Here is a 25925-nt window from a genome sequence, read left to right on the forward strand (position 1 = left end):
TTTAAATAATTACATATAATTATGTAATTAATTGTAATGACTACATTAACAGTCCTAAACAAATTTGTTCATTAGTATCTCTTTGATATGATTTCCATAGCAGGTTGCATGCTTCCCTTTTAAAGCATGTATTAGTAATGTAGTCTGTAGTCTGTGGCCAATAAGTAAAGTATATCTAACTGGATTGTATGGAAATTGAAAACTCAATCAATGTGACCAATCTACTCACAAATACAAATACATATTGCAGATTACATGAGCTTGATACTTCCAGCCATTCTTCTAAAAGTCATATTGTATACTAGTTAAAAGGATTCTAGAAACAGACAGACTTAGATGTACATCCCCATTCTGTTACTTACTGCTCTGTGAATCTGGGAAAATTACTTAACTCTCAAATTTTTCATCTGTAAAATGAGGCATTCTACCACCTGCAACTTATTCATTTATTCACACTTATGAAGCATCTGCCATGTGCTAGGCACTGTTCTAGGCATTCAAGATACAGAGACAAAAATCCCTGCCTCTAGGGAGCTTTTCTGTATGTATTATTCACATGATAAGATAAATAAATAAGATAATTATATAATATTGTTAGGAGGTGATAAATGCTATAGAGAAAAAGCAGGGATGGAGGATAGTTTCAGGAGATGATACTGTAATTTTAAATAAAGAAGATACCAGATTTATTACTAACTTCCTAATCTTCCAGCCATCTTTTTCATAGATCATATACATGCACCGTGTTCAAATTAATATTTATTATTAGTGTCTACTAAAAGGGAGGACTCCTCTGTGCTTTCCATTTTGTCTTCTTTCTAACTCATGTGTGCTATGTCTTTATGATTTGAATTATCTGTCTTGCATACTTATCTTTGAGCCTTTGGAGGTCAGGGTTTATTCACACTCATATCTCTAACATCCAGCCTCATGCCTGAACAACAGCAGGCACTTGATAAACAGGCAACTGAATTAATAAAAACACATAATTTCTCAGAGACTTCTGGATTTCTATATCCATGCTCCTCAAAATCTAAATGGCTCTCAAATCTAAATGGACTGACTAGCAATAATATAAATACTTCAAGAAATCTGAGCTTTTTCTGTAATTGCATCTCCCTATTCTCCATTTAGCACTAGAGAAAAGAGTGTGATTAAAATGTGGATGCTAGAAGAGTTAATATGAGCAGGCACAATGACAACAGCAAAAACACATCAAGTAAGAAGCCAAAGAAAAGAAATAGAGAAGATGAAACTGTACAATAATGGATGTATATAATTATTGCACTTCAGCATTAAGAAACTGTTAATAATGCTTTCTAACCTATGTTACAAATGATTTAAAGCATCTGTTGTTAAAAGACTTGGATTAAATTGGTAAAAATAAGTATTCTGATATTTGATGGTACTAAGACTGTTCTGGAAAATTCACTTGTGGTTCACACCTCATTGCCTGATTGTGATAGATAAGGAAAGTATTCATGTTTCTAAGGTTTACAACATATTTTAAGATTTCCCTAATAACAAACTTACATGTCATTGCATGGGTTAGCTGTTCATATTGCTGTTGAGCAAGATCATGAAGTTTGTCTTCTGATGTGCGTCCTTGAGAAAAATCTTTAAGTAAATCTGTATCTACAAGCAAATAAGTACTTTTAAATAAACCACTATTAGATGTTTTTCATATATTGCTATTATCACAGTATTTAATTTTGCAATCATTTTCTTTATTGTTTTCACAGAAAACATTAAAATTAAACAGTATTATAAAAATCTTGACTTAAAATTTAAAAACTGAAGGTAATTTTATTTAGTTTTTGTATCATTTTTCTTTTTTTCCAGGTTCTTTTGAGACAGTCATTGAACAAGCCAAATAAGTCATGCAGGTATAGAAGAGAGAATGCAGTCTGGAGACTAATAGAGGAAAAGAAAAGATACATTTATTTCCAAGGTAGAAACCAATGGGCTATGGTCAGATCTGAGTAGGAAAGTCAACAAAGGATACAATTTAAAACACTAGCTTAATTTACAAAAGAAATTTTGGATAAAAAGAATTAAGAGAAGTAAATGTATGTCTTCATAGATCAAGAATCCACAGATTGAGAAACTCAGAGTAATTTTTAAGGTAAAAGCCTTATTTTAATGTATTTCTTGATGGTATTAAAAAGATACATTGAATGCTATTTTGTTTTATTTAACAACCCCTTGAAAGCATTATTACCCTTTTAACATTGAGAAAACTAGTTAAACGTACGTTAAATCACTTATCTAAGGTCACATAACTACTAGGTGTAGAGCCAGGATTCTAGCTCAGAAATCTAATTAGAGTTCAACCTTCTAACCTCTATATCATTGTGCCTCTCAGTAACTCCCTAAGGTATAAGAGCCAATAATTTATATAGCCAATATATATTTGGCTGTTCACATTCTAGCAATATCATTAAGATTAATGAAACTCAATGTCCTCCCAATTTAGTTTTACACTTCACATTTTTCTAACTCTAATCACCACTTTTTAAAGGACTGTCTACACATTTTTATACACTATATCAATTCACCTCTTTTACCCCATTAAAGAATAATCTCCAATTGTTAACAAAGACCAACTTCACATATTCCTCAATGGTTCTAACATTTTTCAATGTTAAAATGTTTTTCAAACTAATTCATGATTTCTCTTTCCACCTAGTATCTAAGTCTTTTGGATTCGTTCCCACTAAGTTTAGGGTCAACATCTCTCAGTCACTAGCTCAGCCGCTCCTCCTGTGCTCTGTTACCTCCTGAGAGTCGTTCCTTCAAAACCCTCCGTTCATCCAGGTTTGCCAGATGCGACTTCTCAGCTTACCCTGTTGCCTTTTCACCAAGGCTTTCAGAGTGTTACTTAAACTAGGAAATTTTTTACTTCCTCCCTTTTCATCATTTTGTAGCTCCCTGTGGGCTTTTCTCTCAGCCTCTAATTTTTTACTTGTGGTTTAATTTTTTCTGCTTTCCCACTTCAAGATGGCCCAGAATACAGCCAGAGTCTCACTATTCTAAGCTCTAATCCTCTTGACTATTGCTTATTATATCTGCAGCTACTTCTACCCTCTTCTTTCAGTGTCTACTAATTTTTATTTCATTATTTCCCAATGTTATTAAGTATTAATTTCCTTAGCCTACATTCTCCTGTCCGAGCTGGTTATTCTTCTGTTTATCACTGAAAAGAAATTTTCTATAGCAAGTCACAGTTCTACATGGTAGAGTATAAACCCAGTTAAAGACTGTATGTATCGTGGAATATGCTAACTAATCTGAATTTGAATCCCATGACCTTAGCAACTTGCTAAAATTCTGTCTTGTTTTTTCCCCTCTATAAAATGATATAATAAAATAACACTATCCTCAAAAAAGTTATTTTGAATATTAAGTGATAGTTAGTATACCTTACCTAGAATATTGACTGGGACATAGTTGAGCTCAATAAATATTAGTTTCTCTCCCTCCATTTCATCTATCCTTGCTAGAAACGGAAAACAGTTACTCACTATGTTATGAATGTTAACGGAATGTCTTCTTTGCCCAATATTCTAGTTCACCTTATCTATGCCTTTCAATATAAACAAGAGATAAAGTAAGAATCTGTTTCAGTTCATGTCAGGCAGTATATTGTGATTAAGAGAGTGATTTAAAGTGCCAACGTCAGAGTCAGGGTGGTTGTATTTGAATCTGGGCTCTGACATTTTACTAGTCAGATGTCTGTGGGAGGCTTTAACCTCTCTGCCTCAGATTCCGTATTTGTAAAATGGAGATAATAAGAACATAGTCATTCCCACTAATCTGAGGTTTTCCTTTCAGCAGTTTCAGTTACCAGAGATCAACCTCGATCCCAGAAGCAGATGATCCTCCTAAATTGTCAGAAGGTCAATAGTAGCCAAGCTCTACATCACAACGCCTGCGTCATTCCCTCACTTCATCTCAGCAGGTAAGTGTTTAATATCTCACATCACCACAAGGAAAAGGGTGAGTAACAGTAAGATATTTTGAGAGACAGGGAGAGAGAAAGAAAGGTCATTTTGAGAGAAAGGGAGACCAAGTTCACTTAACTTTTATTACAGTATATTATAATTGTTCTATTTTTAGTCATTGTTCATCTCTTAACTGTGCCTTTATAAATTAAACTTTATCATAGGTATGTATGGGTAGGAAAAAACAGTGTAAAGGGGGTTCGGTACTATCCATGGTTTCAGGCATCCACTGGAGGTCTTGGAATGTATCCCCAGCACATAAGGGGGGGAGACTCCTGTAATTCCTTCATTGAGTTCATGTGAGGATTTGATGAAATAATCCAAGCAAAGTGCTTAGCCTTATATATATAAGTTATCAATAAATATTAAATTTTTTAAAATTTACTCAAGAAGCAAATAAAATATCCCTAGAGTTAATATTTTAATCTGAGTTATTCATATTATGAAATATTCATACTGGAGGTTAAAGAAGTCTTGAGGCTGAAATAGTCTGATTAAGATTTAATTAGGATCATTTTAGGGCATAGGCTGTCAAGTGACAGAGAATCCAAGCTCTGTTACTTACTAGTTGTGTGACCTTATAAAAATGAGTTCATCTTTCTGAGTCTCAATTTATTTTATCTATAAAATGCTGATAAATTTTAACGTGTCTATCTTGAGCTCTGGTATATACCAGAATAGCATACTGATCAGCATCTGTTCTGATTGCCTACCTCATTCCAGTAATTAAACACTTTGGATATCCCCCTTGCTCATATCTCACAGGACCGGTATAAGGATTAAGTGATGTAACGGATATAAAGTACTTACATGTAACAAGTGCTTTTTTACATGGTAGCTCTTTATTAATCAGATATCTTTGCTATGCCATCTTAATGATTTTAAATGATTTTATTTTTAAAATTATTATCAACAAACTTCAATAATTTATAAATTAAAAATTAAAACAAGTACCTCCATGCTCATTTAAGATAAATTCTACTGGATTACTAACACCCAGTCCTGAGCAGCGAGGTAACACCAGGATGACCTTAACTTTCTGTAATCTATGATCCTTTGAGTCAATATCAAGAAATGGCTCATGGAGTATTTCAATATCTTGGAGAAAAAAAATACAGAAAAATTAATGTGAAACTATTGAATAAAAATCTTAATGCAGTATGTAATTATATCTATTTATCTTTCTTTATTTTTAAATCCTCAACCCACCAGTAGCCATCTTAATGTAGGCAGAAAGGAGGCCTATTCTTCTCTGATAACTTCCCAAAGTTAATAACATGAATTCTCATTTAATAGGGTGTTTTCTTCTTCACCTGAGAGAACAGTTTTGAAGTTTAAACATCTTGTATATAAAATATAAGTTTTCCATTCTGAACTTCAGATTCCATTAAAACACTGTTAATCTAATGGAGAGAAATGGGCTCTGGAGGCAGCAATACCCAACTTGGACTCCCAACTTCACTGTTTACTTGTTGTGTAGGTTAATCTCTCTAATCCTCCGTATTTCCTTATTCAGAAAATGAGATAATAATGCCTACCTCCTCTAATTGTGCTGAAGGCTGAGATAAATCAGTTAAATTTAGCATGGTGCCTATACATACAGGAAATACTCAGTATTGGTTATTTTCCTTTCCCCGTTTTTATTCCCTTTTATATTCTGTCTTCCTTGGAAAAAATAAATGGGTATCAGTAGCATTTACGAGGCAGTCTAAGATCCCTTGGGGACCTTGTAATATAGTTTATGAGAGTCTGCCCTCCCTCAGGTTATAATAATCTGTGCTTGTATCTTAAGGCCACCTCTCCACTTCTGCAGTGGCTCCCGTTCCCCTCACCTGCTGAGGAGTCACTCCAGAAATTTCCTCACCCACCCCCTTTCTCTTGTCTGTTCATTTTTTTTCCTCTCCTTACCCTGTCTTGAAATTCTTTTTATTTTTTAATATCACTGGCCCTTTTCCCTTTTTCCCCTATTTTTAACTTTGCATTGGAAAAGTTCAAACATATACAAAAACAGAAATGATAATAAATCTTCTAGTAGCCATCATGTAGATTTAATAATGTATCATTCACATCCAATTGTTTCATCTATATGTACCCACTTCTACCCCCATATTATTTTGAATCCAAATATTTCACCATGTTTCTCTAAAAAACAAGAACTCCTTTAAAAATATAACTGCACAAAAATTTTAAAATCAATTCCTTATTATCATTGAATAATAATAGCATCCAATCATGTCTTAAATTTCCCAACATGCTTTGCAACCCCTTTGCTGGGAAGAGAAGGCAACCTAATGTATGAATACGACATCACTTGTGAAGTAATTTTGCTCCCTCCTTGCTATCCCCCCACCAAAAAATGAAAGAAAAAGAAAAAAGAGAACCTGAATCTACTTAAGTTCTTAAAGATCCAACTTCTAATTTCTAGGAAGCACAGAAGACAGGAACGCGTCAATTACATTCTAGGGAAGGAATTAGCAAAATCCACACCATGGAAAACCCTAGTACTATAAAAAGTCTCACATGTCAAAAAAATTTTAGTTTATTTGAACCAGGATTTAGATAGGGTACATACATTCCAATTAGTTAATAATTTATTTTAAAGTTCTTTTTACTGATAGGTTCCCTTTCCATATTTTCTTACCATTTATTTCTGAATGAAACATAGTTTTTTATAGTACTAGGGTTTTCCATGGTGTGGATTTTGCTAATTGCTTCCCTAGAATGTAATTGACGCGTTCCTGTCTTCTGTGCTTCCTAGAAATTAGAAGTTGGATCTTTAAGAACTTAAGTAGATTCAGGTTCTCTTTTTTCTTTTTCTTTCATTTTTTGGTGGGGGGATAGCAAGGAGGGAGCAAAATTACTTCACAAGTGATGTCGTATTCATACATTAGGTTGCCCTCTCTTCCCAGCAAAGGGGTTGCAAAGCAGTCATATTCTAATTCTGCATCCTTTTTCATTTATTAGCCAGAATACTTCTAAAAGGAGAAACTTCCCTTCCCCTACTGCTTGGTTACCCAGTGGTTCCTCTCCTCTCTTGCTATCCAGACTAAAGTTCAAGGGGTAATAAACCTGGAAGTAAAATACTGGATCCCAGGATCAAATCCAGTTTTAGTGATTAACGCTAGCCTTCCAACGTGGCGGTACAAAGTCACAGCCCCCACCAGCTGTGTTGGAGCATTCCCAGGGCTCCTCACCTTGCCGGAACATGGTACTACCCGTCTTTTTTATTTTAATTCGTCTGTGGCTGTGTGGTGGTGAGGTGTTGTGTGAGTTTTAATTGTATTTCCCTGATTACTAATGGAGTTGGGTACTTTTATGTAAGTTTTTTGACACTTGGATATCCTCTTTTGTGAAATGCGTGGTCATATTTCTTGCACATTTTCCCTTTGGGTTGTCTGTCTTTTTTACTGTTAATTTGTAAGAATTCTTTGTCAACTGTGATAAAAACTCTTCACCAGTTTATATGCTCACTTTCTACAGTCTGCCGTTACTCTTAATGCAGTTTTACATTTTTAAAAATTTACTGTAATACAATTTATTGATCTTTTTTTTGAATGGTCACTGCTTTATGTGTCCTGTTTAGGAAATCTTTACTGACCCCAGTCATGAAGTGCTTCTCCTATAATAAAGTCTAGGAGACTCTAGATTTGTATAGATCCTGTCAAGTAGGAGTCAGTTTAATTTTTTATTTTTTCTTAGCACCATTTATGAAGAGCACATCTCTTCCTCAATACCCTGTAGTGTCATGTGGATTGAACTGAATCAACTTGGCGAGAAAGTTCACCTTTCTAATTTAGTTTTTCAATTCATGAACATGACCTATTTTCCATTTACTTAGATCTTTCTTTCAATAATATTCCATGGTTTTATGAGGTCTTACACATCTTTTATTAGATGTGCTCTTAAATTTTTTATGGTTTTTTGGTACTGTTATAAAGGTATCTGCTTCATTTTCAAGTTTTTGTTATTGGTATACAGAAATTGAATTTGTACACTCACCTTGTATCTAACAAAAGGCATATGTGAAATCTATAGTTTAGTTATGGATTTTTTTCGATTTTCCACATACAAAACCATGTTACCTATAAATAAATAGTTTTATTTCTTCCTTTCCAATCTTTATATGCTTATTCTTTTCTTTCCTTACTGTGTTGCCTATAACTCCTAGTACAGTGTTGATTACAAGTGGTGATGGCAGGCATGTTTATCTAATTCCTGAGATTAGAAGGAATGCTTTAAAAATTCCTCAAGTATGATGTTTGCTGCATATGTATATCATGACTGAATGCTAAATTTTATCAAATTTATTTTCTAAATCTGTTGGATGATATGATTTTTCTCCTTCTATAATGTGATTACATAAATTGATTTTTAAGAGTTAAACCAACTTTGCATTCCTAGAAGAAACCCAGCTTATTTATAATGCAGTATTTTTCTCATATATTACTAAATTCAATTTGCTAATATCTTATTTATAAAAATTTTCAGTTTGCTGATGTTTATTTTTTACCACAATGCTGTTGAGTGGCATTGGTTTTCCCTCCTTTAATGTTTGTTTCTGTTTAAGGTTTTTTTTATATTAAAGTTATAAAACAAACTGTGAAGTAGTCCCTATTTTTCTATTCTCTGAAAGAATATTATTTCTTCCTTAAAGGACTGAAGATTTTTAAGTTTTTTGCTTTGTAGGTGGGAAAGATTTTAAATTATGAATTCAATAGACATTAATACTCATGACTTTTAGGATCTTAATAGATATAAGAGTATTCAGATTTTCTCTGTTCTTCTTGTATCAGTTTTGGTAAGTTGTGTTGATCCAGAAATAAGTCCATGTTGTCTAAATGTTCAAATTTGTTGGCATAAAATTGCTCATAGTATCCTTTTGTTATGTTCAAAGTGTTTCTAGTATCTGTAGTGATATTTCTTTACTGCTGATAACTGAATTATTTATGATCTCTTTTTCTTGATGAGGTGGATTAAATTCAGAACCTCTACCCACTTTTTAATTGTAGTATTTGCCGTTTCATTAGTGAGTTGTTTATACATTCCAGATATAAATTTCTTATCAGATATATGATTTGTAAATATTTTCTCCCATTTTGTGGGTTGTCTTTTCATGTTCTTGATAGTGATCTTTGAAAAACAAGACATTTTAATCTGGATCAAGTCCAATTTATCTGTTTTTTCTTTTGTTACTGTGCCTTTGCTGTTATATCTTAACAAACATTGCCAAATCCAAGGTCAGAAAGTTGCACCTCTGTTTTTTCTTCTAAGAATTTTACACTTTTACCTCTTATAATTAGCTCTTTGATCCAGTTTGAGTTCATTTTTGTATAGTTTGAAATAGAGGTCCAACTTCATTCTTTTGCAAGTGGCTATCCCATTGTGCCAGCACTACTTGTTGAAAGTTTGAACTATTCTTTCTTCATTGAATGGGTTGGAATGCTTAATTCTTAATTTCACTAATTATATTTTTCAGTTCTAGAATGTTCTGTTGATTCTTTGTTATAGTTTCCAGGGCTCTGCGGAAATTCTACAACTTGGCATTCAGTCTCTTCAGTGTATTAATCATAGTTATTTTAAAATCCACATTTGATATCTCCAGTATCTGGGCCCTCTGTGGGTTTACTTCTATTGCAGTATTTTTCTATTTCAGTTTTCTCTTTTCTTCGTGTTTGTCTCTCTCTCTTTCTTCTTAACTGAGTACCAGACATTTCATTTGAAAAAATTTATGAGATAATATGAAACCTAGGATGATGCTCTCTTCTTCCAGAAAGAATTTACTTTTGCCTCTGGTAGGACCTAAGCCTGGGTACCAGCAATCCCAGAGCACCTTCATCCAACTGGGAATTGGGCTTTAATTCACTGGAGGACTGATCACTCTCCAGGGTAGGCTCCTTCTGTGCTCTAAGTGAAATACTGGGTATTTATTTACCAGTCTACCTCTCCTGTTCAAGTCCTGAATTCTACTTTTAGTCTCCTTAGCCCTGCAAATCTGTCAAAATTTTTGCTTAGTTTTTCAGCCCCACTGAACCTATAATAAAATGATATCTGTAGTCACAGCATGAATCAAAAAAAATGTTCTTAATAAGAAGTCTAAGGGACTTAGCTGCTAATCCTAGATATTATTTTTGTCCCACAAGCACTCCTGTGATGGTGTTACTTACTAAAGGATGATAATTTCTACTACCTTGACTTTAAACAATTATTTTTGGTTATTTTAACCAATTATTGTTTCAAATTATACAGCAGCTAAATGTCAAACAATATATTCATTAATTTAAACTGCAGTTGTTTAACCAATATTAGGCAACAAGAACAGCTTGATATAGTATGTATTAGTGAGGAGTTTAAGCATATAGTTTACATACAGAGTTTATACATATAAAAAAATAATAAATTCAAACATTTTTAACATTTCTAAATTTTGTAGAACATTAATCAACCAACAAATAAATATTTGTACATACTTTTACATCCCATATTTGTAGAAAGGTCCTTCAGGTCAGTATCCTTAGCTTGTGATTGCACTCCACACACAAATACTTTTGAGGTATTATTATCTGTTAAGATTGACATGTGTGCAACTGTATACCATGAGCCTGAATTGACCATTAAGATATCATCATCCATATTTAATAAGGCCTTTACAGTATGGACAGCAAGACTTCGAGATTTGTCCTATGAGATAATGGTATGATTAGAATTTCTTTACTAGAAGCATGAACTGACTTCTTTTTGCCTTAAATGAAAGAAAGTACTTAGTAGGAATCTTGAATAGATACCTAATCCATTTGAGTTTATATATAAGTTAAAAATACAATATAAGTTAAAATACAAAGTTGACAAAAATAACTGATTTAAAACAAAGACCCTAACTTTGTTCAGCTTAAATTATGACCGTTATCACTTAACTTTTATGTAGTGTTAAGACAATGCCAAAACCCCCCCAAAAAAGAAAATTTTTAACAGATTTAATAGATTAGTGATGTCCTGCCTTATCTCCCATTCTTACCCCTTCCTGAAAATCCATTCATCTGCTACTGTCATTCTTTCTACCCTGTTATCTTATCACCTAAACTGCTACTAGTTCACAGGGATTACAAGTAAGATGGTGGAGAAGTTTATAAAAGGGGTTACACAGATGGGTTTCTGCAGTTGATCTCAATGCTTAATAGGATGTCACTACAAAATCAGGGCAAGAGATTCTGCCCACGAATACGGGTGCAGTGAAGGGATAAACCTTAGAACACCAAGGTGAATCTGAGGCAAGAATTGGAATCTAAGGACATAAAAACTAATTTAACCTAATTTTTTGGACCTTTTATTTTTCATTCTATTGAAACCACATTACATCTCATATTCTCTTCCTGCACTAATAGCCACTATACACCACTTACAAATCCAAGCTGTAAGACTATATTAAAGAGATAATGAAAAAGTATCACACATTGCATTTTTACATACAGGATGGCACTAGCATCTTCCCCAGAAATGGAAAGAAGAAAAGGTATCATTGTACTTTTGAATCCTCCCTTGGGGGAGAAAAATAAAGCCTTTCAGTTGCCAGCAATATAAGTCTTCCCATCTATGGTGTCTGGGAAGGGGAACACATTCCTTGAGAAGGAGACCATGTTCTTTACAACTTCAAAGGACAATGCCGAAGTATAATATTAACACTGACTGTAGGGGGATTAATTTTATTTCAGGTGAAAATTGGGCCTTAGAAACCTCCTTGAATATCTATAAAAAATAAAATCAGTTTGTTAGGTTTTACTTTTAAGTGGAGGGATTCTTTGAATAAGTAGGAATATTGAGAAGCAAATGAAAATAAATGAGTTTACCTGAAATATAAGTTTGTAATCTTTGAAAAGATCTGTATTTAAAAGATCACTTTTAAGATGAGATGGAAAAATTAAGACATCATAGCAATGCTGGTCCACAGCAAAGACTTTATCATCAGTATGCAGCACAGATTTGACTTTACTATAGCATTTTTTCTTCAAACTATGATAAACTTCTTCAGGGCTGTAAATATACAACATTACATTGTAATTACAAATATAATACACTAAAAAATGTATTTAACACTAACGTCTTCTTTTTCCTAAAATAAATAAAAATTTCATGCATATATTGCATCTAATGGAACTTATAATTTTAGTCAACAATAAGTTGAAAGATTATTAGAGACAGAAAAGTTAACATATTTATGTAATTACCTTTGGTAATTTGGTGATAAGATCCTGAATTAAACTATGATTCCCCAATCACTCCCCTAGGTATCTTCCCCACCCCACCATTAAAAATGTAGTCTTTCTTACTACATTATTGTGAAAGGCTAGTTACTTGAAACAAGAATAAAGAATTTGATCAAAACTTACCTGATTTTACAAGTATTTATCCAAGCATAAAGTGGCAAAGTGGAGGCCCTTAGTTCCTGATTCCTAACTGTTTCTGGAAGAATGTGGTAAATTGAAAGGACATTGTGTTTGATTCGACATCTTGCCAATGCCGCAGCCAATTTTGTCTTAAAACTGGAGACAGAAAACCCGTTCTTGGTGACTATTGCACTAAAGACAAGACTATCATCAATTTTCCATAAGAAATATTAATAGATTAAATAGAGAATTTTAACAAATCTTTCTATAATTCTATTTAAAAATTTTGAAATCTAAAGGAAAAATTCACATTTGAAAATAGAAATCCAAAAATCCTACTCCTTTTTTCAGTTTTTTCTGACCCTGTATAGTGGTGCATCTCCACAGATATTTATATCAATTGCTGGTTGAGAGACAAATTTTATATAGTGAAAGAGGTGTAGGTTTAGTCAGACAAATTCAAAGTTAAATTCAGATTCTGTCACTTGCTAGCTATGTTGACCTCAGGTATGTTACTAAATCTCTTTTCTGAGCTTCTGTTTTCTACTGTAAAATGTGGTTAACTTACCTTGCTATTAATGTGGTGATTACCAACCATGTGGGTAAAATACTTGGCATAGTGCCTGGAACATAGCAGGCACTGATTATAGACTAGTTATTATTATCATAAATGACAACAGTGTAGTCTTGACAAGATGAAGGAACTTTCATGAATCTGTATCAAGTCCTTCCCAGTTCTGATTATCCCATGCCTTAAAGTTACATATAACAAAGCACTGGTTAGCATCACCAGGAAGACTCAGTGGTTTTTCTTGATCTCAAAACCCAAATGTTTACTACATGAGAATACAGGGCTTACTCTTGATCCATACTTACAGCGTCTTCACAGTAGGTATCTAATTAAATAATAAACCTCAAGGATAACTGAGAAATGGGGAAGAGATGCTACCAGAGTCAAGTACAATCAGAATGTGTGTAGCTGCAAAAAGCTTAGTAAGATTAAGCTTCTTATCTACTCAATACAATGAAAACCTTTCACCTAACAATGTGTTTACTTGTGAATATGTGTACATGCCTGAGAGGGAGAGGAAGAAAAAGAGACAGGGAAAGAGAGAACATAGATAGGGGCACTTGGGGAGTAGAGGAAGGGGTTATTAAACTTTAAGCCTTCTAGGGCTACAATAAAACTAGATTTATATAGTGCTATATCCTAATGTCATAGAACTACAGCAAGGGAAACTTTGCTGTAAGTGATTACTTAATATATCAATGCTCATAAAATAATAAATTAATTTAAAGGGATGAATTATTCTGTATTATACTCTGTGAAAATATTCCTGAGTACAGACTGTTTTTCATTCAACTTTCCTTCCACATACCTATGTAGTTGCATTTGTATTTGCATACAAATATTTGCATTCTTACTATATTCTAGGCACTGTTTTAGGTTCCAGAAATAAAGAGGTGCTCAAATTTACCATAATAAATGTTATTGAGTGAATAATTCAATCATTAAGTATGAAGATTAGAGATGTGAAGACTAGAAAAATATGTGTTGTGTACATGAGGGAGTACAGAGAAAAATAATTTTTCAAATTTCCAGAAAGAAAACATATCAGACTGTGATTTTCAATATAACCGAATCAAAAAAAGTAATTTAAAGTATATATACAGTTATAAAGATTTTTTAATATAAATATAAATATCAGGTTGAAGACCAACACCAAATCCAAATGCTATTAGGATAACCAGACATATTATGTTAGATAAGTTATTTAGCTTCTTTAAGCTCTAGGAATTAAGAATTAGTACCTAACTTACAAATTGTTGCAAGGATATTTTTAAAAAGTATTTAAAGCCAAGTCATTTCAGAAATGATAATTAATATACTTATTCTTTTACTACTGCTAACCAAGTACTGTGATCAGATCTGGGCTATGAAGATTGAAAAACAGTTTCTACCCTTATGTAACTTATAATTTGGGGGTAAAATAGACATATAAACAAATAATTATAGCATAACATGATGAAAGTTGTAAGAGACATAGATGAAGAAAATTAATGTGTCAGAAGAATAAAAATCAGCCCAAAGGTACTTGTAAGAGGAGGAGAAACCTGAACTACTAAAGGAGGAGCAAGGATTTCCAAACCACCAAAAGGACACACAGACAGCATGAGTTTCCCACACCACAATGTGAGCAAAGACACCACAGGGCAGAGCACCGTAAACATGAGGAGATGTTAGGTGAGAGGTGTATTTACAGAGTGCGGGGTGGTGGAAGATCCAGGGCTCAAGCATAGAAAATCTTATATACCATGCAGAGGAAGTGGGAATTTTTTCTGCAAGAAATGGAAGGACATTTAAGGGTAGAGAAATATCGATTAATTCATGAACAAATATTTGCATTCTTACTATATTCTAGGCACTGTTTTAGGTTCCAGAAATAAAGAGGTGCTAGAGAAAGATGCCATTCCAGACATCATGAAGAGTAGAGTCTGGTCAGAGGAGACAAAGCAATTATTTTAAAATATCCTAAGTACTAATGACAAGGGAAGGCAGGATGCCATGGTGGAACAGGCAAGAGGTGCTGCTGTGGAGTCAAGGAGGGTTTTCCAGGAACTAAGCTAAACCATAAGGGTAGGCGTAGAGCTAGCCAGGAGTAAGGTAGGGGTATGAGAAGCACACTGTCCAGTGCTTCCAATAGAAGAAGCATCATATAAGAAAGTTATCTGCCAATTCTGAGATATGTGCCTGAGGAGCTGAGAGATATGCAGAGCTTACAATGGCTCATGGGGCAAGAGGAACAGAAATGGAAATTTGGGGCATGCCAAGTTTATGGCAGGGGGGCTCTGATAAAGTGCCCAGGCTTTGGATTTGGTCACCAGAAGACCACCCCAGGAACAGAGCAAAAAGGAACACCTGCCATTCATGAGTACGGAAGCCCAGGTTGCAGTCATTTCAGTCCCTGATTAGACTAGGTCACCCAGGCTTGTCCATACCCCTGATCTAGCTGCTGCCTTCTTCTAGCAAAGTATGTCTCTAAAGGAAGATAACAACACCCCAGGCCTCAATGAAATAAGCTAATATTATATACAATATCAAATCATAATATAGTATGTCCCAAGAAACTTTATACCTATAAATAATGGGAAAAATATTTCCAGTGTTTCCCTTTATAGTAGAAACCTACAGCTTCGTATTCTAAGCACAGCTTCCCTTCTGGGAATCGAAACTCCCCCTCTTCTGAAAAATGTTCCTCTCTTCCCTCCATTCATGTAATTTTCCTGGGAAGTGTCCCTAACTGACTCTGTCTCCATGGCCACAGCTGATTGGTAGTGGGTGGATATTTGACCCAAGCCAGCGTCAACGGATTTTTCTTTAGATGCAGCAAGAGAGTCAAGCCAGTCTTTCTAGTGTTTGGCACTCTAAGATGTAAAGCTCCTGATCTGTCAGTAGCCAAGCTGCCCATTCTGGGAACAAAGGAAGATAAAAAAATGAAGGCAAGCACACAGAGAAGCAGAGACTAGAGTTGAAGAGAGTTGTGATAATAATTTGAGTCATAGAATTTAGTAGAAGCAAGGGCACATCACTGCCCTTCCTGCCATCCCAATGTTCAATTCTTCCACAAGATCCCTTATAATAAAATCTCCCTTTTCCCTAACCTAGTTTGAGTTGGGATCCTGTCAGTTGCCAGAAAAGAGTCCTAACTAATAGACCATTTCCCCTCACCTTACTTATTTTTTAACTGAAGTATTATTGACATACAATATCCTGTTAGTTTCAGGTACCCTAGTGACTCAATCCTTTCATACATTATGAAATGATCCCCAAGATAAGCCTAGGTGCCATCTGTCACCATAAAAAGTTATTACAATATTATGGACTATATTCCCTATACTGTACATTACATCCCCATGAATTAATTATTTGATACTGAAAGTTTGTACCTCTTAATCTCCTTTACTTATTTTTCCCACCTCCCAACCCACCCCCTTCTGATACCCAATAGCTTCCTATCACTATGATCCTATTTCTATTTTTTAGATCCCATATATAAGTGAAATGATACGGTATTTGCTCTCCTCTGTCTTATTTATTTCCCTTAGCATAATACCCTCTAGGTCTATCCATCCAAATCTTGAAAATATCAAGATTTCATTCTTTTTCTTATTAAGGTATCATTGATATAAAATCTTGTGAAGCTTTCACCTGAGCAACATGTGGTTACTATATACACCCATATTATCAAGTCCCCCCCAAATACCCCACTGCAGTCACTGTCTATCAGTGTAGTAAGATGCTATAGAGTTACTACTTGTCTTCTCTGTGCTATACTGCCTTCCCCATGCCCCCCCCCATAGTATGTGTGCTAATCATAACACCACCCAATCACCTTCTCCATCCCTCTCCACCCCCTTCCCTTTGGTAACTGCTAGTCCTTGGAGTCTGTGGAGGATGTGGAGAAAGGGGAACCCTCCTACTGTTTTGTTCCCTTAGTTTTGCTTTGTTGTCTTTCTCCACCTGGCTTATTTCACTGAGCATAATATCCTCTAACTCCATCCATGTTGTTGCAAATGATAGGATTTGTTTTCTTCTTATGGCTGAATAATATTCCATTGTGTATGTGTACCACCTCTGTATCCATTCATCTACTGATGGGCATTTAGGTTGCTTCCATATCTTGGCTATTGTGCAGTGATGAACTAGTACAGTGATGAACATAGGGGTGCATATGTCTTTTCAAATCTGTGATCTTGTTTTCTTTGGGTAAATTCCTAGGAGTGGAATTCCTGGGTCAAATGGTATTTCTGATTTTAGTGTTTTGAGGAGTCTCCATATTGATTTCCACAGTGGTTGAACTAATTTACATTCCCACCAGCAGTGTAGGAGGGTTCCCATTTCTCCACATCCTCACCAACATTTGTTGTTGTCTTTTGGATGTTGGCCACCCTTACTGGTGTGAGGTGATATCTTATTGTGGTTTAAATTTGCATTTCCCTGATGATTAGCAATGTGCAGCACCTTTTTATGTGCCTGTTGGCCATCTGAATTTCTTCTTTGGAGAATTGTCTGTTCAGATCCTCCATCCATTTTTTAATTGGGTTATTTGCCTTTTGTGTGTTGAGGTATGTGAGTTCTTTATATATTTTGGATGTTAACCCCTTATCAGATTTATCATTTACAAATATTTTCTCCCATACTGTAGGATGCCTTTTTGTTCTACTGATGGTGTCTTTTGCTGTACAGAAGGTTTTTAGTTTGATGTAGTCCCACTTGTTCATTTTTGCTTTTGTTTCCCTTGCTCAAGGAGATGCATTCAGGAAGAAGTTGCTCATGCTTATATTCAGGAGATGTTTGCCTATGTTGTCTTTTAAGAGTTTTATGGTTTCATGACTTACATTCAAGTCTTTGATCCATTTTAAGTTTACTTTTGTGTATGGGGTTAAACAATAATCCAGTTTTATTCTCTTGGATGTAGCTGTCCAGTTTTGCCAACACCAGCTGTTGAAGAGGCTGTCATTTCCCCATTGTATATCCATGGCTCCTTTATCATATATTAATTGACCATATATGGTTGGGTTTTTATCAGGACTCTCTAGTCTGTTCCATTGGTCTATGGGTCTGTTCTTGTGCCAGTACCAAATTGTCTTGATTACTGTGGCTTTATAGTAGAGCTTGAAGTTGGGGAGCATAATCCCCCCACTTTATTCTTCTCAGGATTGCTTTGGCTATACGGGATCTTTTGTGGTTCCATATGAATTTTAGAGCTATTTGCTCTAGTTCATTGAAGAATGCTGTTCGTATTTTGATAGGGATTGCACTGAATTTGTAGATTGCTGTAGGCAGGATGGCCATTTTGACAATATTAATTCTTCCTATCCATGAGCATGGGATGTATTTCCACTTACTGGTATTTTCTTTAATTTCTCTCATGAGGGCCTGGTAGTTTTCAAAGTATAGGTCTTCCACTTCCTTGGTTAGGTTTATTCCTAGGTATTTTACTGTTTTAGGTGCAATTATAAATGAAATTGTTTTCCTGATTTCTCTTTCTGGTAGTTCATCATTAGTATATAGGAATGCAACAGATTTCTCTGTATTAATTTTTTATCCTGCAACTTTGCTGAATTCAGTTATTAGTTCTAGTAGTTTTGGAGTGGATTCTTAAGGGATTTTTATGTACAATACCATGTCATCTGCAAACAGTGACAGTTTAACTTCTTCCTTAGCAATCTGGATGCCTTTTCTTTCTTTGTGTTGTCTGATTGCCATGGCTAGGACCTCCAGTACTATGTTGAATAGAAGTGGGGAGGGTGGGCATCCTTGTCTTGTTGCAAATCTTAGAAGAAAAGCTTTCAGCTTTTCACTGTTAAGTATGATTTTGGCTGTGGGTTTGTCATGTATGGCCTTTATTATGTTGAGGTACTTGCCCTCTATACCCATTTTGTCGAGAGTTTTTACCATAAATGGATGTTGAATTTTTTCAAATGCATTTTCAGCATCTAATGGAGATGATCATATGATTTTTGTTCATGATCCTTCTTTTTGTTGATGTGGTATGATGTTGATGGATTTTCAAATATTGTACCATCCTTGCATCCCTGGAATAAATCCTACTTAATCATGATGGATGATCTTTTTGATGTATTTTTTAATTTGATTTGCTAATATTTTGTTGAGTGTTTTTGCATGTATGTTCATCAGGGATTTTGGTCTGTAATTTTCTTTTTTTTGTGTGGTGTCTTTGCTTGGTTTTGGTATTAGAGTGATAGTGGCCTCATAGAATGAGTTTGGAAGTACTCCCTTCTCTTCTACTTTTTGGAAAACTTTAAGGAGGATGGGTGTTAGGTCTTCACTAAATGTTTGATAAAATTCAGTGGTGAAGCCATCTGGTTCATGTGTTTTGTCCTTAAGTAGTTTTTTGATTATCAATTCAATTTCATTGCTGGTAATTGGTCTGTTCAGATTTTTGGTTTCCTCCTGGGTCAGATTGGAAAACTGTATTTTTCTAGAAAGCTGTTCGTTTCTTCTAAGTTATCCAATTTGTTAGCATATAATTTTTCATAGTATTCTCTAATAATTCTCTATATTCCTGTGGTGTCCATAGTGACTTTTCCTTTCTCATTTCTGATTCTGTTTATGTGTGTAGAGACTCTCTTTTCTTTATAAATCTGGCTAGGGGGTTATCTATTTTGTTTATTTTCTCAAAGAATCAGCTCCTGCTTTCATTGATTCTTTCTATTGTTTTATTCTTCTCAAGTTTATTTATTTCTGCTCTAATCTTTATTATGTCCCTCCTTCTGCTGACTTTGGGCCTCATTTGTGCTTCTTTTTCTAGTTTCATTAATTATGAGTTTAGACTGTTAATTTGGGATTGTTCTTCTTTCTTGAGAGAGGCCTGTACTATTATATACTTTCCTCTTAGAACTGCCTTTGCTGCATCCCACAGAAGTTCAAGTGTTGAGCTGTTATTTTTTATTTTCATTTCTCTTCATACTGCTTGATACCTGTTTTAATTTGGTCATTGGTCCATTGATTATATAGGAGCATGTTGTTAAGCCTACAGGTGTTTGTGGGCCTTTTTGTTTTCTTTGCACAATTTCTTTCTAGTTTCATACCTTTGTGATCTGAGAAGTTGGTTGGTACAATTTCAATCTTTTTGAATTTTCTGAGGCTCTTTTTGTGGCGTAGTATGTGCTCTATTTTGGAAAATGTTCCATGTGCACTTGAGAAGACTGTGTACCCTGTTGCTTTTGAGTGGAGTGTTCTGTAGCTATCTGTTCTGTCCATCTGTTCTAATGCATTGTTCAGTGCCTCTAAGTCCTTACTTATTTTCTGTCTGGTTGATCTGTCCTTTGGAGTGAGTGATGTGTTGCAGTCTCCTAAAATGAATGCATTGCATTCTATTTCCTCCTTTAATTCTGTTAGTATTTGTTTCACATATGTAGGTGCTCCTATGTTGGGTGCATAGATATGTATAATGGTTATATCCTCTTGTTGGATTGATCCCTTTACCATTATGTAATGTCCTTCTTTGTCTCTTGTTACTTTCTTTGTTTTGAAGTCGATTTTGTCTGATACAAGTACTGCAACTCTTGCTTTTGCATATGAAATATCTTTTTCCATCCCTTCACTTTTAGTCTTTGTATGTCTTTGGGTTCGAAGTGAGTCTCTTATAGGCACTCTATAGATGGGTCTTGATTTTTTATCCATTCTGTAACTCTATGTCTTTTGATTGGTACATTCAGTCCATTTACATTTGGAGTAATTATCAATAAATATGTACTTATTGCCATTGCAGTCTTTAGATTCATCGTTACCAAAGGTTCAAGAACAGCTTCATTACTATCTAACAGTTTAACTTAACTTGCTTATTATACTATTACAAACACAATCTAAAGGTTCTTTTTCTTTTTTCTCCCTTCTTTTTCTTCCTCCTCCACTCTTTATATGTTAGGTGTCATATTCTATATTCTTTGTGTATCTCTTGACTGACTTTTTGAGTAGCTGATTTAATTTTGCATTTGTTTAATAATTAATTGGTCTACTTCCCTTACTGACATTTTATTTTCTCTGGTTTTTAGTCTTAGGAGATATTAGGCTTAGGAGTACTTCCATCTAGAGCAGTCCTTTTAAAATACCCTGTAGAGATGGTTTGTGGGAGGTAAATTTCCCTAACTTTTGCGTATCTGGAATTTGTTTAATCCCTCCCTCAAATTTAAATGATAATCTTGCTGGATTAAGTATTCTTGTTTCAATGCCTTTCTATTTCATTGCCTTAAACATAGCATGCCACTCCCTTCTGGCCTGTAAGGTTTCTGCTGAGAAGTCTGATGATAGCCTGATGGGTTTTCTTTTGTACGTGATCCCTTTTCTCTCTCTGGCTGCTTTTAATACTCTGTTCTTGTCCTTGATCTTTGCCATTTTAATTATTATATGTCTTGTTGTTGTCCTCCTTGGGTCCCTTATGTTGGGATATCTGTGCACTTCCATGGCCTGAGGGACTATCTCCTTCCCCAGATTGGGGAAGTTTTCAGCAATTATTTCCTCAAAGATACTTTCTACTCCTTTTTCTCTCTTCTTCTTCTTCTGGTACCCCTATAATGTGAATATTTTTCCATTTGTATGGGTTGCAGAGTTGTCTTTTTATTCTTTCATTCCTAGAGATCCTTTTTTCTCTCTCTGCTCACTTCTTTGCATTTCTGTTCTCTAATTTCTATTTCATTTACTGTCTCCTCTATTTCACCTAATCTGTTTTTAAATTCCTCCATTGTATATTTCATTTCAGTTTGTGGGAAAGTAAGAGTTATAGGCTGGGAAACAGTGAGAAGGCTATCACAGTGTCTAAGTGACAGGTTATGGTGGCTTGGATTTGGATGGTAGTAGTGTAAATGGTAAGAAGCAGACAGACTCAGAATATGTTTTCCAGTTGGAGTTACAGGACTTGATGCATTAGGTATGGGATGAGCACAGGGAAGCTGAAGAAAGAAGGATCAAGGATGATATCTAGGTAGATGTTGGTGTCTTAATTGTAATGTAGATAACTTCAGAATGGATAGTTTGAGGTGTTTTGAGAGGATGGACTACTACGTCTTTTCCTTCCTGCTGCCATTCTAGACTTTCACTGCCCATTCTCCAATGCTGTCTCATAAAAGTCGAACAAATTATTTGGCAGAAACAGACTCTTGGGCTAGCATGAGGACTTGGGGAGTGAGAAAGAAAGAGGCTGTGGCCTCTTTTTATTCAATCTAGTTACATAGTATTAAAATGATAGTTGCATTTTATGTAAGGATTGAGTTCCTAAAGACTTTGCATATGTCAAAAATGATAATAGGTGTCATCTTGGATTATATCTCTAAAGCCATGAATAAATGAACCAAAAGATAGAAGTTGGTACACAGAGTAATGAAAAAGGATCTCTGGTAGAGACAATAGAGGTAAAATACAATTTTCATAAGAAGAAAATCATTCTTATTGAATTTCATGCTAAACAATTACTTTTTCTGTCACCTCTTAAAATTAGTCTTTACCCCCTTAGTAGGTTCATAGTAACACATACTTCAAGCTTACAGTGATTCTGCTTCCTGGGTACAAAGTACCCAGCTCCAATCCCCAGAAAATCTATGGAGTTTGGCCTCCAATATCCTGTCTAAATTCAGAATCCCACTTCATTGGTTATGGAAGAATGGCCTAAGAAAATGCACCTGATCCACATGGAGCCAGTCAAAATTCCCAGGCTATTTAGAATTTAGAATTGGGGTGTAGACATAATAAAATAAGTTAGTCTAAGTGAAGAAACTAAAAACAACTGTACATGTAAGCTCAGGAACCAGAGTGCAACAACAGAGCTTTCCCCATGTACACTAAAGAAGCAGAGAAGGCAGATCTGCAGAGGAAAAGAGAATGAAGCAGAGATTAAAGAAGCAGAAATAAAGTCTTGCATCTTCCCAGTTCCTGATTTCATTCTCTTCCTGACTCTTTGAGTTGTATGAGACAGTCCAGTATCTTTAAGTGAACATTTTAGATTTTACATTTTTGATTAAGCTAACTGAAGATGGCTTCTATTATCTGAAAGCTAAGACTCTTGATTAAAAATGCTCTGATGTTATATTTATACATGTATCTCTCAGCATTAGCTTTATACATATATACTGCTCTACTATTCTCTGCAATCCAGTCATGTTAGTTTTTTAAAAGAGCTATAAACAAAGCTAAGGAAATAAATAATAGCTGTTTCAAATGAAGTTTAATTTATGTATGTGCTAAGAATTATTAGGAAATTTTCATAAATACTTTCAATCGGATCTTGCAATTCAAGCTTTCAAAAACAACTTGATTTTAAACAGAATATTTAACCAGTTTAAGACTATTTATAAAGGAAATCAAGAAACTTATAAACTTTATTCTCTACAAGTTCTTAACACTTAACCTTCACATTACACTGTATATAATTTTGCCAATGAAACTATTGTAATGATTTTATATAATTGTTTTCACTTTTATAATTACCTGTTAAGAAGGTTCTCTACTTCTTGAACTTCTGGTATGGACTCTTCATTATCAGAAAGGAGACGAGCTTGAAATTTCCTATCTTGGAAATCATACAGCATCACAATAATAAGACTGCTCAAGTTATCTGGCTAACAAGGGAAAACAGACAGAAAGAAAAGATTCAATAATATTTAACAGCAATATTTTCCATTCCACTTTTGTTCCATAAAAGAGCAGGAATATAACTATATAGTCTGGTTGAATTATGAGATAGAGAAGGACTTTAGAGAAAAAAAAGTAAGAAACTTTTTTAAAACTTTATGTAATTTTTGGTAGTCTAAATCAAAGGACTAAGGCTAGTATTAGAAACATTAGAAGTAGGAAAGAGTTAATATATTTTGAAGAGTTCTCAGCATTAAACAAACTAGTTATGATTTAAATCTGAAGGCTTTTTAGTACTTTCTAAATAACAGTCATGAGACAGCTAATTATATTAAAGTTGTCTACTTACTATTGTGGTACTTGGGAAGATATAGCTGTCTATTAATATAGTTTCCAAAATATCTTGATCTGCAAGACAAGGAAAATGTCTGTTACTGAAAATACCAAGCCTGAAAATTAGAAGTTTGGAATCAAAATACATTTTAGATAATGCCATAAGATATTTCATATCTAAAATATAACTCAATTCTTGATAAAGACTTAAATTACACTGACATGATGAAATATTTGTAATTTTTATGAATCCCAGACCCTTATAACCAAGGCTCCACATGGAATCATAGTCAAGGGAGCATTGTCTGAATAGTCAAAGTAGTAATAAAGGAATTCCAATCTTTAATTTGTATACTTTTAAAACATTAAAAAGGATCTAATTTATAATCTTATCCTTTTTATTTGTTGCTGAATTTGATTTGCTAATATTTTATTGAGGATTTTTGTTCTATGTTTATGTTCAGGAGAGATGTTGGTCTATAATTTTCTTTTCTTATAATATCTTTGTCAATACTGGTATCAGGGTTATGCTGTCCTTATAAAATGAATGGGAAGTGTTCCCTCTTTCTCTATTCCCCAAAAGAGTTTGTGTTAGAGTGGTATTATTTCTTAAATATTTCCTGGAACTCACTGATGAAGACATTAATAAGATGACTTCATTAAAATCCTTAGATTTTAATCTAAGACCCGAAAATGGCCCGGAGTGAGCTATACAAAGATCTGGGAGAACACATTCCATGCAGAGGGATAATTTCAGAAGTATTAAATATACATATTTAAAAACCTCCACATGGATGTTCCTTTTGTTATAACTACTGAAGCTATATATAACCATATAACAAATGCTTTAATCAATTAAACAGAAATCTAGGTTAGCTTTAATTCATTCAACATTTATACAAAACCTATAAATGCACAATACCCAATGAATTTCATAGTCTTTTGGGGAAGGGGATGGGAAAACTAAAAAGAAGTGATTAACGTAGGAGCTCAGATTCCCATCTTCATAGGATATCCTTTATTATCCACATTTTAACCACCAATTATTGTTGTATAGTACAAAGCAGTATCCACATTTCACTTATAAGGAAAATGAAGTTTGGATTTCACACTCTTAGTACTTGTAAACCAATTCCTATCTACTTCATAGTTTCTTAGCATGAATTCCACAGAAAATATAAAATTGAAGTCATCATAAGAATAAAGGACTTCTGCATAGCAGACTTGCATGGGCTGTAGAACTTTGAGCAATGGAGGTACTGGACTCGTAAGAAATAGGAGAGGCAGAATGAGCAAAAACAAGGGAACATGATTTTGCCAACATTGCTTTTTTTCTCCAGATGGGCTCTTGTCAAAACTGATATCATCTTTGGGCTGCCTTTGATATTATCCAGAATACATCACCTTTTTATATAATTTATGTTAACATTCTCATGTAGTAATATCAAATCAATAATAACTATACTTTAGATAGTGCTATGTGTTAGACATTTTTCTAAGTGCTTTCCATAAATTAGCTCATTTAACTCTCATAACAACCCTATGAATTAGGTATTATCATTTTCTCCATGTTAGAGATTAGGAAATGAGACACAGAATGGTTAAGTAACATGTTCATAAGACACAAAGCAAGTGGCAAATCAGGGATTCAAACACAATCTGGCACCAAAGTGCATGCTCTTCGCCACATTTTGCTGCTCTTCCTCATATTATTCTTATAACAAACTAAAATACCTAAATAAAACATACTGCTAATGCCTGATCTGAGTTATCAGGATTTGAAGATTACAAGGCTTGCCTATCCTAGTTCAGCACAATAGCTCCAGTTATACCCACTAATGAAAGCCTCTTCTCTTAGCCTGTTGAAGGGAGACCCTAATCCCCATTCCTCATGTTATCAATGTGGAGGGCCTTCCTTAGAGAAACGCTCCTGGATTCTCTCCCTACCTCTTCCTCACCACTCCCTATGAAAAGAAAATTGAGTTTATTTGATTGGTGAAATTCTAAGAAGGAAGTGGAACATATCTCTCTCCCTCCCTACTCCCTCTGTCTGTCTGT

The 25925-nt window shown here is 34.4% G+C and overlaps 1 protein-coding gene across 3 annotated transcripts in view; it reads right to left on the bottom strand.

The window, feature by feature from the left end:
- Positions 1–25925, bottom strand: part of NSUN7 (NOP2/Sun RNA methyltransferase family member 7) — a 52724-nt gene that overhangs the window by 11586 nt on the left and 15213 nt on the right. Inside the window, exons 3-9 of one of the 3 annotated variants that reach the window (XM_037002509.2) lie at positions 23884–23942; positions 23391–23521; positions 12386–12538; positions 11846–12029; positions 10472–10682; positions 4959–5102; positions 1534–1635 (exon numbers count right to left, since the gene is read on the bottom strand). In XM_037002509.2, the coding sequence (XP_036858404.1) occupies positions 1534–1635; positions 4959–5102; positions 10472–10682; positions 11846–12029; positions 12386–12538; positions 23391–23521; positions 23884–23942 (984 nt within the window). The remainder of the gene's footprint in view (positions 1–1533; positions 1636–4958; positions 5103–10471; positions 10683–11845; positions 12030–12385; positions 12539–23390; positions 23522–23883; positions 23943–25925) is intronic. The other 2 variants (XM_073237717.1, XM_037002510.2) reach the window with 2 other exon arrangements.

Source organism: Manis javanica, chromosome 5 (assembly GCF_040802235.1).
Source record: "Manis javanica isolate MJ-LG chromosome 5, MJ_LKY, whole genome shotgun sequence".
Taxonomy (NCBI): domain Eukaryota; kingdom Metazoa; phylum Chordata; class Mammalia; order Pholidota; family Manidae; genus Manis; species Manis javanica.